Below are 12,213 nucleotides of genomic sequence, written 5' to 3' on the forward strand. Positions count from 1 at the left end.
ATTTTTAGCCTTGTGCACAGAAGACTATTTTGCTCTCAGTTGCAGGTTCTAGGTGTCTATACACAAACAAAAAAAATAGAAAGTACAGAGCCACAGGTGCAAGTATCAGTGTCTTTTCTACCACTTTACAGATTGAAATTAACTGCTTATGGTTTCAAACCACAAGAGAAACCAGAAGACCACAACCCTGTATGCTTCTCCACAGAAGACGGTTACTCACCCTCTTTTTCCACTTCTGGGAGGAGGACCACTCCGCCTTTCGCTCCGGGGCCCTGAGAAATTCCTCCCTGGCTTAGCTGGCCCGTTGTTGCCACGTCGGTTCTGACGGTCTATTCCAGGCCGCTGACTAGAGAAGCTTCTCTTGGCTATTTCCCTTTTTGGAGCTCCAGCGTTTTCTCCTGCCTTTGCAGCCACTTGTGCTGCTGCATCTGCTGTTTTCTTCTCATCCCTTTCCCGCCTCTCATTGAAGTCGCTGCTTTCTGAGGCTGTTTCCCACTCTTCATTTGCCTGGTCTGAAGAATTCTGGTTGGACAAGTCTGGTGTCTTACTTCCTGACACATCCAGAGCAGGGTTGGAGGGCTCATTAACTGCATTATTAACTGTGGCACTTGTTGTGGAGCTGGTCACCACCTCACTGATCTTGGATGCAGCCTCTCTTTCTTTTAGGCGCCTGAAGCGTGGTGGCTTATCTTGTCTTGGAGGTCGGGCAGGCCTTTGTCTTCGTGGCCTCTCTCTGTTTGGATCAAACTTTCTTTCAAACTTTGGAGGTCTTTTATCAATTGGTATAGGACCATAATGCTCATTTCTTCTTGGAGGCTCCCCATCTTCTGGTTTAATGATCTCTGTTTGCCTAGGGTTCCACTGATTGTCTCTGTAGGCCGGTCTCCTTATTGTAGATGGACGTGGAGGACGCCCCCCGGGATCCCTGCCACCACGCCTGTACATTCCCCCTCTGCCTCGTCTAGAAGGCTCTCCTTTAGGAAGAAATCCTGGCTTGGGCTTGTTCTCATCATCTCGTATGTATGTTTTTTCTAGGGATCTGTTGTCTACTCTGATACTGTTCTCAGGTTTGAAGGACAGGGGCTTTGGAGGCTTCTTGCCATCAGCTCTTTCCTCTCTTTTCGGGTGCTTGCCCTTGATGACGCTGTCTTTGTCTGAAAGCAGGGTGTCACTCGCGCTCTCGTGCACTTCGCTGTCAGAATCTGTCTCCGAGCCGTGCTGGCGCCGCCGTTTCGGGATTACTTCAAAGTCAGAGCTCTCACTACGAGTTTCACTCTCTTCTCTTTGCCTAACAGGCCCTGAAGGCACATGCTCTGATCTAGGCTTAGGATCTCTGTAGTGTGGGTACTCTCTATTATGGCCTCTACTGCCCCGACCACGTCCCCCATACGAACCTCTGTAGCTACGACCCCTGGAGTAATACTCGCCACGACCTCTGCCTCTGTATCCCTGATCTGGAAACCAGTCCCTATCCCTGGCTTCTTTCCAGTATGTCCTAGGTGGTAAGCCAGGCTCTCTTTTCACTGGTCTGGTTTCTAAGCGTGGTTTCTCTACCACCTCCTTGCTCACCACCTTCTCAGCCTGCTTCTCCTCCTTGCTGGCAGGAGCTGGGGGCTGCGTGTGGGGCTGGGGCTGCGCTGCTGGCTGGGCAGGCAGGGGCTGCTGGATGGCTGGGGGTAGCTGAGGAGTGGCTGGCTGGGCAGCTGGGAGCTGCTGCTGCACTGCAGGGGCAGGGGGCTGCACCACAGCTTTAGCTGCAGCCTCAGGCTGACTGCTCTCCTGGCTTGCTCCTGCTGGAGCAGCATCCTGGCTTATCTTCTTAGCCAGAGGAGCACTGCTGGAGGTGGATCTCTCGGGCTCAGCCTGAGGCAGTGGCACTTGAGGTGCTTCCTTTTTGTCACTTTTTTCAGGTTTGCTTGGTTTTTCACTAGCTGTCTTTTCTCCTTCTTTCTCCTTTCTCTGCTCACGCTCTTCTCGCTGCTCACGCTCTTCCTTCATATCCCTAAGCACAGGTTTCTTAATAGGACCTGATCTTCTAACTGGTCTATCACCACCTTCATCTCTCCTGCCATAACCTGGCCTAGGACCCCATCTTGTTTCAGACTTAGGTTTGAAAGTTTTCTCAGGTTTTGGTCCTTCTGATGTTCTATTAGTGATCAAAATGTCTTTTTTAGGTTTAATCTCAAGTCTCTCAATTGTCTCCTTTGTCTCAAGAGGTCTATTATTTAACTTAGGGATATTTGCTGCTGTTTCACTCCTCTGGTCTTCTGATTTTAGAGAGTGACTTGAACCATGGGAAATGCTTCTCTTTAATGAAGAGTGACTTTCCCCCACAGGCACCAATTCTTCTGGAGAGCTACGTGTAACCTTCTCATTCACTCCTTCAAAATTTACTGCTGTGTTAGGTGTGTCAGTCTGGAGAGATTGTACATCTTCCAAAGGCCTGCTTGGGAACTTTTGTACCTCTACCTCTCCTGATTCTCTGAAAAATTCTGTCTTTGGATGAGAGTCCAACTGGTTGTGTTCTACAGGATAAGCACTGGCAGGGACAGCAACTCGATCTTGCTCCAAGTGTGCCTCAGACCTAAGCAGAAAACAATTAAAAATACTTAGTGTGGACAGAAAGGAATTTTTACTCATACATTATTATTCCAATCAATTAATTTTCTATTAAGGATTCATATCACTTCTATGAAGTAACAGGCAACAATTTTTAATGGAGCCACCAAGTATTACCCATATGGCAGCAGAGCAAAAAGAATTTTTGAATACTTTTAAGATGCAAAGGAAAAGCCTGACAGCTCAGCATGAAGCAAAGGCCAAAAGACAGTGTTTTGCTTTATACCACTTAACACACCACTTACAAAACAAATATACACTGAAGAGAAGTTCTCTAACATGGAGAGAACTGAGAGCAAATGGAGAACAGGACAACACTGCAGGAGTGTTCTAAAACCTGAAAATTCAAAATATTCTGGCAATCACCATTCATCTACTAGCTAGGGATCCTTAACAAGGGGTAAATTATCTTTCTACACCCTGCTACAGAACAGGCATGTCTTCTGTTTTGTTCAACAGCACCAAGCACACTGCATCCCCCAGTCACAACTCCTCCTTTCAAGTTTCGTGTGAAAAGCAGCTACAACCCAGTCAGCTGAAACTGTGTTTTGCAACCGCAGTTACACAACCAAGCGTGTAAAGATGTGTGACTTGAAGAGGTGACATGCAGTGGCACAGCCCAGGCTTACCTCAAATCATCAGGCTCTTCTAACACCTTGGGAGGAGAACTGGACTGCTGAGATTCTGCGTGGGGGTAAGGGTCTGAGCCCCACATCATGCGTGGCTCGGACAGAGGCACAGTGTGCTGCTCCCTTGCAGAGCGAGCCATGTGCTCAAATGACTCTGAACCAGCTGCTGAGCCCTCCAGCTGCTCTCTTCTCATCAGTGGTTTGGGAGGCATAATTCCTGTAGCAGAATGAAGTTCAACAATTGAAATAAGTTTACAATTACACAAGAAACCCACCTCAATACAAAGCGTATCAGGAGGTACCAAACAATGCTATTCTTTCTCCTCCGATCTCCTCCTTTTTGACCCTCTATGTTGAAAACAAATGTCTATTCCCTGCAGCTGACCTCAGAATGACCAAACCATACTCAACACTTGTACCCTACATCCCAACAAAAGGGAAAAGCTGCCTGCTTCCACTGTAACAGGAGGAACCAGGCCTGGAGACCTGTAAACTTGTGGATGAAGTTTCTGCTGTAACATCTGAATGGCAAAAGGCAAGATGGGTGTACGCAGAGGTGCTTTTTAATTCTCTGTTAAAGACTCCAGCCCTTTTTCCTGGGCGGGGGGGGGATTAGCATTTTAAAGAAATTGTGTAGTTTTCACTGTCTTCCCTTACCTTGCCATTTCCTCCATTCATTCCCTGCACTCACTGAGGATACCCATTCCCTTGCCCACTAGTTGGGTAGGTATCTCCATTATGTTACATCTCAGACTTCTATTATTTTTGCCCAACAGCTTTCCTAACTGCGTATCAGATGGCCATTGCACAAATTAAAAAGGACTTTTTAGTGCCAACAGTCTGAAACCACAATTATTAAGACTCTGGAGTTGTTAATACGTAATGTAAAAATAGCACAGTTTCATGGATTTATTTTAGGAAGCAATGTAGTGCCAAGTGCTAACATGTAATGAAACACAAGTGCTAAAAACACTTTTTCTCAGTTCAAGCTAAGTCTTGCCAGCTTTCTGTCTGTAGCAAAGTAAGGCTTATGCTAACATTCTCAATCATTTTAACCATCACTCACATGCCTGCAGTGTGACAGCTAGGATTTTACTTTATAGTCAAAGGTATACACTTTCATAGGACTACCATTTTAGTCACATATGACTACAATCTACTTTGTCTTAAACAATAAAATAACGTAGGTTTCTGCTTAAAAACCCACCCATTCACTAAAGAAAGTGTGGCTGGGGAAAGACTTCTGTTTGAAAACCAAGTTCAACAGCCAAAAACTGCTTCCAGCTTTACCTGGATGAATAGGAGGCATATCCATGGCAGGTCTGCCCGACATCATCCGTGGGTCCATGTAGGATTGCATCATGAGCCACCGGGGGTCAAAGCCCATTGAAGCCAAATGCTGGGGATGGGGCTGCATGGGCTGGTAAAGGGGTCTGTGCTGGGGTGGTGGGACAGGGCCACTTGAAGGCTGTGAGGGAGCAGACTGTGGAAGGACACCTTGCTGCTGCTGCTGCCATTGCTGCTGCTTCATTTGCTCCTGCAGATCAAAACAGGATTACAGGATTTTTTGATATGATGAAGACTTGAGCACAGCTCTAATAACCCTTGGAAACAGCAAGTACAGTTATCTCCAGGACAGCAAGCATTCCAAAAGTTAATTGCAAACATGCATCAGGATGAGCTAGGAGGAAAGGGAGAAAACCAGACTGGACAATCTAGAATAGCTACAGCTTAACTTGTGTGCAGCTGAGACACAGAACGACCTATACTTCATGCATGTCATTAATGTCAAGTGCTCTTCAGAACACAGGACCCAAGTTCAACTCACATCTGTGAGTGTCACATCCTTTTATAAAAGCTGCAGAAATAATAATCAGTCATCAGACTTCAGGTTCCATGGGCAAGTCCATGGCAATTGTGTGGGCCAGTTTTAAAGCCTCTCTTGCCTTCTGCTCACTTACAGACCTTGCAAGCGACAAGAAGTGTTTCAGCAGAGCAGTTCCCGCCAATATTATTTTCTAGAAGCTAGAAACCAACAACCCAGGATTTCTATGGTCATCTCTTTATTCAAAATGATACAGAATACACAATTCTATGAACAAGCCTCCTCTTAATGAGCTGGTTAGTTACCTGCTGCCTCTGAAATCTTGGTGGTAGTGATTTCTGGAACTGCTTAGAATAGCCCGAAGAAACAGCAGGACGAGGCTGAGATCCTGAATCTGGCTCATTCTCATGAGTCACCTGTGCAACCTCCTTCTCATTCCGACCACTGTCTTGTCGAGTGAAGACTGCTTGATCTTCTGGAAAAAAAAACAAACAGAAAACCCACCCAAGGGAGACAAGAGTCAATCTTAAAACTGACAATTTCACCAGAATGTCACCTAAAGAACATTCTAACCAAAGTCTGCATTCTCTAACTTCACAGTCTGTTTCCAGAGCCAATAAAGACAACAAAAAGTCAAGGACAACCCCTCAAAACAGAACAACTGTTCTTAATACACTCTGTCCCTTTTAAACTCAAATACACTGGGAAACCAACAACTGGTATTTAGGTTGCAACTATTATGTGATTTAAGAAGTGCTGTATCAATGATACCATCTTGCATTTCGATCAACTTCTTTTTAATGAACTAAGGTTTGGTTGTACAATCACTTTTATCCATTTCAAGGTAATATAACCTTACCAAGCACAGTCTAACAGCTTTCTTGTGGCATTCAAATTTCACTACAAAAAACACATCATATTTAAACAGATGCCCTTTGTGTCTACTTCTCTAAGCTTGTTGAAAGAACAGAATAGCTGAAATAATTTGCATTGCTTTTTAAGCAACATGGGTGACTGACCCTTCCTTAGGAAGACAAGAAAGCCTGCTTTTCTTTCTGTATTCCTCAAAGTCCAGCCTAAATCACAGAACCTATTTTTTTCCCCTAATTTCTTGATGAGCTGGGCAAACAGGCTTAGCTCAGAGGACAGTTATCAGCTGTAATGCACAAGGAAAATAATTGGTCTTAATGCACTAGGTTAATTAGGTATGCAAATGGGACTGCTAGACAAAAACTGTGCTCTGTGACTCAGCTTTAAGAAGGACAACTCCTACTTAGGTGCAAGCATACCTTTTTCTTCCTTGTTATTCTTGGTTTCACTTTCTTGTTTTTCTACTACAGGTGTTGCCACAGGTTCTACAGGCTCAGGAACCTCATGTGCTGGTTTCTCCTCTTCTTTCTCCTTCTCATTCTCCTTCTCTTCTTTCTCCACCTCTTTTTCTTTCTCTTTCTCCACTTCTTGTTCTTTTGCCTTCTCCAGTTTTTCTTTTTCTTCTTTTTCCTTTTCTTTCTCCCTTTCCCTCTCTTTTTCCTTTTCCTTCTCCCTCTCTTTTTCTCGCTCCCTCTCCCGCTCCCTCTCCTTTTCCCTCTCCCGTTCTCTCTCCCTCTCCCTCTCTCTTTCCCTTTCCCTCTCCCTTTCTCTCTCTTTCAGAGGGTCTTCCCGGGAGGGTTTTGTCACGCAGCCGAATTTCTCATTTAACCGTTTGAGCTTTTCAGCACAAGCTGCTTTTCGCTGCTCTTCCATTCTCCTCTCTTCCTCTTCTCGCCGCTTACGGGCTCGCTCCACTGCAGCCGATATCTCTGACTGCTGCCTTCTCCTCTGCTTCCAAATTTCATCTTCATCTGGTACTGGTTTAGGGGGAAAGGGTCCCTGCCTTCCCATCTGGCGATCAGGGGGAGGAGGGTGCTGCAAGAAGGAAACCAGTTAAGTTGAACACGTGTTACATAAACAGCCAGCTGAAGTATTACATTTTAACTATTTGTCAACACATGTGGATCTGCATGGCATCTTTAAAAAGCAAGACTTGAAGAAAAAGCCAGCCCCCACCTTCCTGATCCAGTTCAGACTCTCACAACCTGAGCTCAGAAAGGAGGGGTAGACAATCACTTGGGCTCATGTCACCTCTCCTCCCCATCACCATGAAGGCGAAGTGACAACAAAGATCACAAACATATTTTAGATTTGGTTACAGGCTACACTAAATCTCAAACACTCAGAGCAGATCTCAGACTGAAGTCCCTCAAGGAGCCAAGGAATTTCAAGGTAACTCAGGATAACAAATTTTAGTTCACATTTCATTTGGGACTTCATCTCCACATCGGTCTTGGCAGTCAGCCCTCTGGCACTGTTCCCATGCTCCTGTCCTCTCCAGTTCCCCTAGTGGTGCTGGATAACTAAAAGCTCTTGAAATTCTTGTGCATTTCACATGGCACTTACAAAATGGGGATGCTTTACACAACTGGCAGCACAGCTGTGCTGGGGTCCCATTCCTACTGGCCCCAGGCACCGTGATCATTTTACTTATTAAAGGAAAGGTTTATTATTATGTGAAGCATATCTTTACTGTTCCTAATCTAAACCCCTCCATCACAGCATTGAAGAATTTAACTCAAGGAAATAAGGACAATTCTAATCTTTCTTACCGGTGGTAGAATAGATTTTGGAGGAAGAGCAGGGCCACCTCTGTCATGTATAGAAGGCTGTGGTGGACCTCGATCCTGTTGGATCAAACACAGTACCAGGGATAAGCAAGCTCACAACCACAGCCAAGCTGACCAATTTTAGATTTACTGTTTTCTACTACATTAAGATACTACACCTAATAAGGCATCTGCATTCAACACAAATCAACACACAAAATCAGGGCAAAAACATTTTCACTTTTGTGTACTGAGAGCTGAACAATTTAAGAATTCACACACCCCAATTTCAGAGTTTATTTTACTGCACCATTTTTCCTTAGATTCAATGTCATATCAAACCTTAAAAAACAATGTAATCTTTAATACAGAGAAAAAGTGCAAGATCCCCCATCCTCATTACTGCTGTCAAGAGAAAATATTTCTGAGAAATTTTCGAAGTTAACAGTAGCTTTTCCTGGAAAAAAAAATAGGGCTGTATCAGGCACAAACTGAGGTGGTTGCCAATATTCCTCCAGTAGAGGAAACCAAAAATGGCTGAGCTGATGAATTCTACAGGGTCTGTGTAAAACCTATTAGCCTGAGATGTGAAAAGAGAACTCACAGCTAAGCTCCATTGCAGAAAGTGGACCATGTTACCAAAAAAAATCCCCAGACCCAAGAAAAACGTGTGGGTTATTTACCCTGTGCCTCTGGAAAACCTGATAAACACCAGAATGGCTTCATTCAGTTACAGGGATGGACAGACAAGAGTACTGAGGCTGTCAGCTGAGCCACAGTGACTGACACAAGAGCTCTCAGCCCTCACAAGTGTGGGGCAGAACACACTACATAAAGCTGTGCTATTTTTATGTTGCGAGCAGAGGCAGCTAAGTTGCCTGAGCAGCACCTGATCAGTTAGCACAGCTCAGATAATGCTTTCAGTAGCTAATGCTTTCCCTCATGTTCTAACCTTAACTGACCTGACAGTTTGGAAAGACACCTGAGTCACAGCTCTCCTGACAAGGCTGTTGCCACAAGAGCTGAAGAGAAGAGCACACAAACCTGATCAAGCTGAGAGCTTTTGCTGTAAGGCCCTTTGGCTGCTGCTGTGGAAACCTGGGTGGCAGACTTGGCATTTGTCTGTTCTTCTGTTTCCTTCTGGCCATCAGGACTCTGGGAATCTTTTGATGGTGTTTGTTCATCACTGTGTGCAAAGAAGTAAGAAAAACAGAATGTACACTCCACACAGGTACTTGGTGATTTATCTTCTAGCTTCAGTGATTCTTAACAAGGATAATTTCTACTCCACGCCCAGCTGACTGGAGTCTACAGGCAGTTGATGCAATTGAATACAGTATTAAATTACTGGAATTAATGTCACCGGAGTGAGTACTTGCACTCATTTCATTCAATCTTTCCAAAATCTAGTTAAGTGACATTTCACATCTGACTGGCAACACCAACTCACCCACTTTCCTTTTCTTTTTGACTGCTTCCTTGCTCATCATCATCACTGAAATTCAACTGCTCAGTGTAATCCACTTCACTCTGAGCACCTGATGCATGAACAAATATTCAATTAATCTTTCAGAAACATTCAGCATACAAATAACAGACCATTAATCAGCTGTTCTTACCTGCCCAGCCTTCATCAGCCTCAGCATCTAGATTATCAAATTTATCAAGTTCTTTGAGTTCACTAGCACTAAGAATGGATGGCCGCTCAATAGGTTCTGAGCACCATGAGGGTGGCCCTCTTCCCCTTGGGCCTCTAAAAAATGAGAGAACAACAAAAGCCACAGTCACTACTTATCCACAAATGACAGACGGAAGATCAACTAGTATGACACTTATTTGAAATATACAGCACTGTCGTTTCAAACACAGTATAAATCTCTCATTCACCTGTGTGACTACCGTAATTCAAATAATTACTCTTGCACGTGCACAGCTATCCTCAACTATAGAGAAATGCACAGAAAAGTGGGAAACTAATTTTATGATGCATTAGAGTTCAACTTTAATTGGAAAGCATTGAAGTTGAGAACCAGGAATTAATTACTTTCACTGTAACAATGGAAAAGTCCTTCTATGGGCAAAATACTGGCTGAAGTTTCAAAGGTGTCCCTGCAGGTGACTCCTACTCCTTGCAATCAAAAACTCTGTAATGTGCAGAATTCCCTCAATTTCTGCAGTTGAGCTCTCAAACTCCAGACGCTCCATGGCACTGTTCCACACAAGCAAAATTTGGGAGACTCAACAGTGGCAGTTCTTATGTAGTGTATAATCACCATCAAGGTACTCAGTGCAAATTATTTCTTTTTATTAGATTAAGTCACAGAGTTCACACCCACACAAAAACCACCACCACTTCTTACCTGCTAGGCTCAGAATTGGGGAATCTTGTTGGACCTTGCATGGAGGGAGGATATGCCATTCTAGGATACTGATTAAACATCTAAAAAGGGTTTAAGAACAGGGGACATTCATTAAAAGGTATCACTGCATTAAGTAAACTGAGACCATCAAAAGAAGGAATGGGAGTTAAGCAAAACTCCTCACTCAGGACAGTTTGCTTAATATCACAAGTGTATGACACCAAGTCCCCAAGGTGGAGTGATTAGAGCTGTTAAATCAACTCCTGGCAAGTTCAAACTCCCTGTAACAACAGGCAGTCACATCCTCTGAGGTGTTGGTTTCAGTCCTGCCCTTCCAGCAGAACTGCAAAGCATTCCATGGAAGGAAGAGGAAGGGGCATAAGAAAATCACACTAGTCAAAAATCAATCCCTGAAAAAAAACCCAAAAACCCGTTCATGCAACCATCACTCACATAAGGAGGCATCATTGCTCTGTACTGGGATGAGATGGGTGGCTGCTGCTGGCCATTCAGCTTGGGCTGAGGGACCTGTGGCAATCGCACATCCCTCTTGTCTCCTGCCTTCTGGCCATCATTTTGTTCTGCTGCTGTAGCACTGCCATCTTCTTGTCCCAGAGCCTTAGCTTCTTGATCTGTTGGAGAACCAGGAGAGATGTTATTACTTCCGTCCCTCCAACTAGTAGCATCTGCATGGACAGAATCAGCCCAAGAAAAGCCAGGAATAGACTTCATATTGCAGATTTACAGCAAGGGCTGGTGAAGAACACATTGCTCCCACGCAGTCCTCGGTGACACAGCGATCTGTGCAGACACACGTTCCTATCTGCTACTGAAACAAGCAGTAGCCATTTGAGAATCAACAGAAGCTGCTTCCTGAGCCTCTTCAGCCCTAGGTCCAGCTGTGTTCCTGAAGGGTCACAGCTAAATTTATGGACTGCTCTAGCTGTCCCATTCTACCTTCCAAAACACAGTGCAATTTAGGAAGGGTACTGTATATAATTATAGCGCAAGAAAGAAAACAGATTTAGCTGTGCTAAGTGGGCCACTGTTGACTCAGTGTGAAGATGCTGTCAAGGCACAGATCAAGCTTCCTAAGCAGTAAAGGCCTACCAGGAAACTCTCAAGCAGCTCAAAAAGAAAGGTAATGCACAGGTATGTGTCAAAGTGAAGACAGGTATGCAGAGTCTGGTTTGTATCTCTGCCTGGTAAGGATGGAATAGAAGTGATAAGGGCTGTACTTCTGGGTGTGAATGTCTAGCAAATCACTCAGGAAAAGTCAGGGATTTTAATGACTTATCATTTGTGCCAGGCAGTCCATTTTTTTAGGTGTTTCTGCCTGCAGAGCATGAGTTAGGACAAAAAAACCTTCCAGAGTAAACTTAGCAGTAGTGCTCAGATCAATGGAGACCAACAAAAATTCAGACACAGACTGTAAATGAAGTTCCCTTAGGGGCACAAACCCTTTAAGCAGTGTTAAACCACACTCCTAAGTATCCATTACAGTTCTTGTACTTATCTGTGCTGGGAAGCACAGCTGCTAAAGTGGGAGTACTTGCCAAGTTCATTTAGCTTTCTGCTGTCAGACATGAAAGAAGGGCTTAATATAGCATGTACAGTGCTGACCAAAACTGTAACTGCCTGCAGGAGGCTGAACAGACACGTAGCTGCTCTCATTTGGTGTTGGACATCTCTCCTATTTCCTGACAATTTATTCTTTAGATCAAAATTGAGAGGACATGAACAGCCACATAGCCTTGGTCTGCAGCACCTGACAAACCTGAAAACCAAGGCCTTTAACAAGAAAAGGAGTTAAGGATTCCCTGAGAGCCCAAGCCCTCTGAAATGCCTATCACCGGCACAAGGCAGCGCCAGCCACAGTGCAGGACAAGACCTCTAGTCCATCAAACCTCATCAAAACCAAACTTTTGAGGGAGAAAGGAATCTTGTTTTCCACCAGTAACAAACACAATCCCAAATACCTTCCCATTAAAGGGATCTGGGGAAGAAAAACACATTTCTCTCCTGACAGATGTAAACCCAGCACTGTTACGATTGCTTTCACTAGATTTAATTCCCTACTGCTGAAACACATCCAGCTGGTCAGAGCACTGCATCCATGAGCTAAAGATGCCAATGCTTTT

The 12,213-nt window shown here is 44.4% G+C and overlaps 1 protein-coding gene across 13 annotated transcripts in view; it reads right to left on the bottom strand.

The window, feature by feature from the left end:
• The window catches only part of PRRC2C (proline rich coiled-coil 2C), a 69,930-nt gene that overhangs the window by 32,956 nt on the left and 24,761 nt on the right, over positions 1-12,213 (bottom strand). For 12 of the 13 annotated variants that reach the window (XM_085068473.1, XM_085068478.1, XM_085068475.1 and 9 more), the window contains exons 6-16: positions 10,526-10,704; positions 10,073-10,152; positions 9,332-9,465; positions 9,163-9,250; positions 8,757-8,898; positions 7,716-7,790; positions 6,363-6,978; positions 5,379-5,548; positions 4,539-4,785; positions 3,249-3,465; positions 221-2,584 (exon numbers count right to left, since the gene is read on the bottom strand). In XM_085068473.1, coding sequence (XP_084924599.1) covers positions 221-2,584; positions 3,249-3,465; positions 4,539-4,785; positions 5,379-5,548; positions 6,363-6,978; positions 7,716-7,790; positions 8,757-8,898; positions 9,163-9,250; positions 9,332-9,465; positions 10,073-10,152; positions 10,526-10,704 — 4,312 coding nt within the window. The remainder of the gene's footprint in view (positions 1-220; positions 2,585-3,248; positions 3,466-4,538; positions 4,786-5,378; positions 5,549-6,362; positions 6,979-7,715; positions 7,791-8,756; positions 8,899-9,162; positions 9,251-9,331; positions 9,466-10,072; positions 10,153-10,525; positions 10,705-12,213) is intronic. The other variant, XM_085068468.1, reaches the window with a different exon arrangement.

Source organism: Lichenostomus cassidix, chromosome 8 (assembly GCF_008360975.1).
Source record: "Lichenostomus cassidix isolate B80296 chromosome 8, HeHo_3.0, whole genome shotgun sequence".
NCBI classification, from domain to species: domain Eukaryota; kingdom Metazoa; phylum Chordata; class Aves; order Passeriformes; family Meliphagidae; genus Lichenostomus; species Lichenostomus cassidix.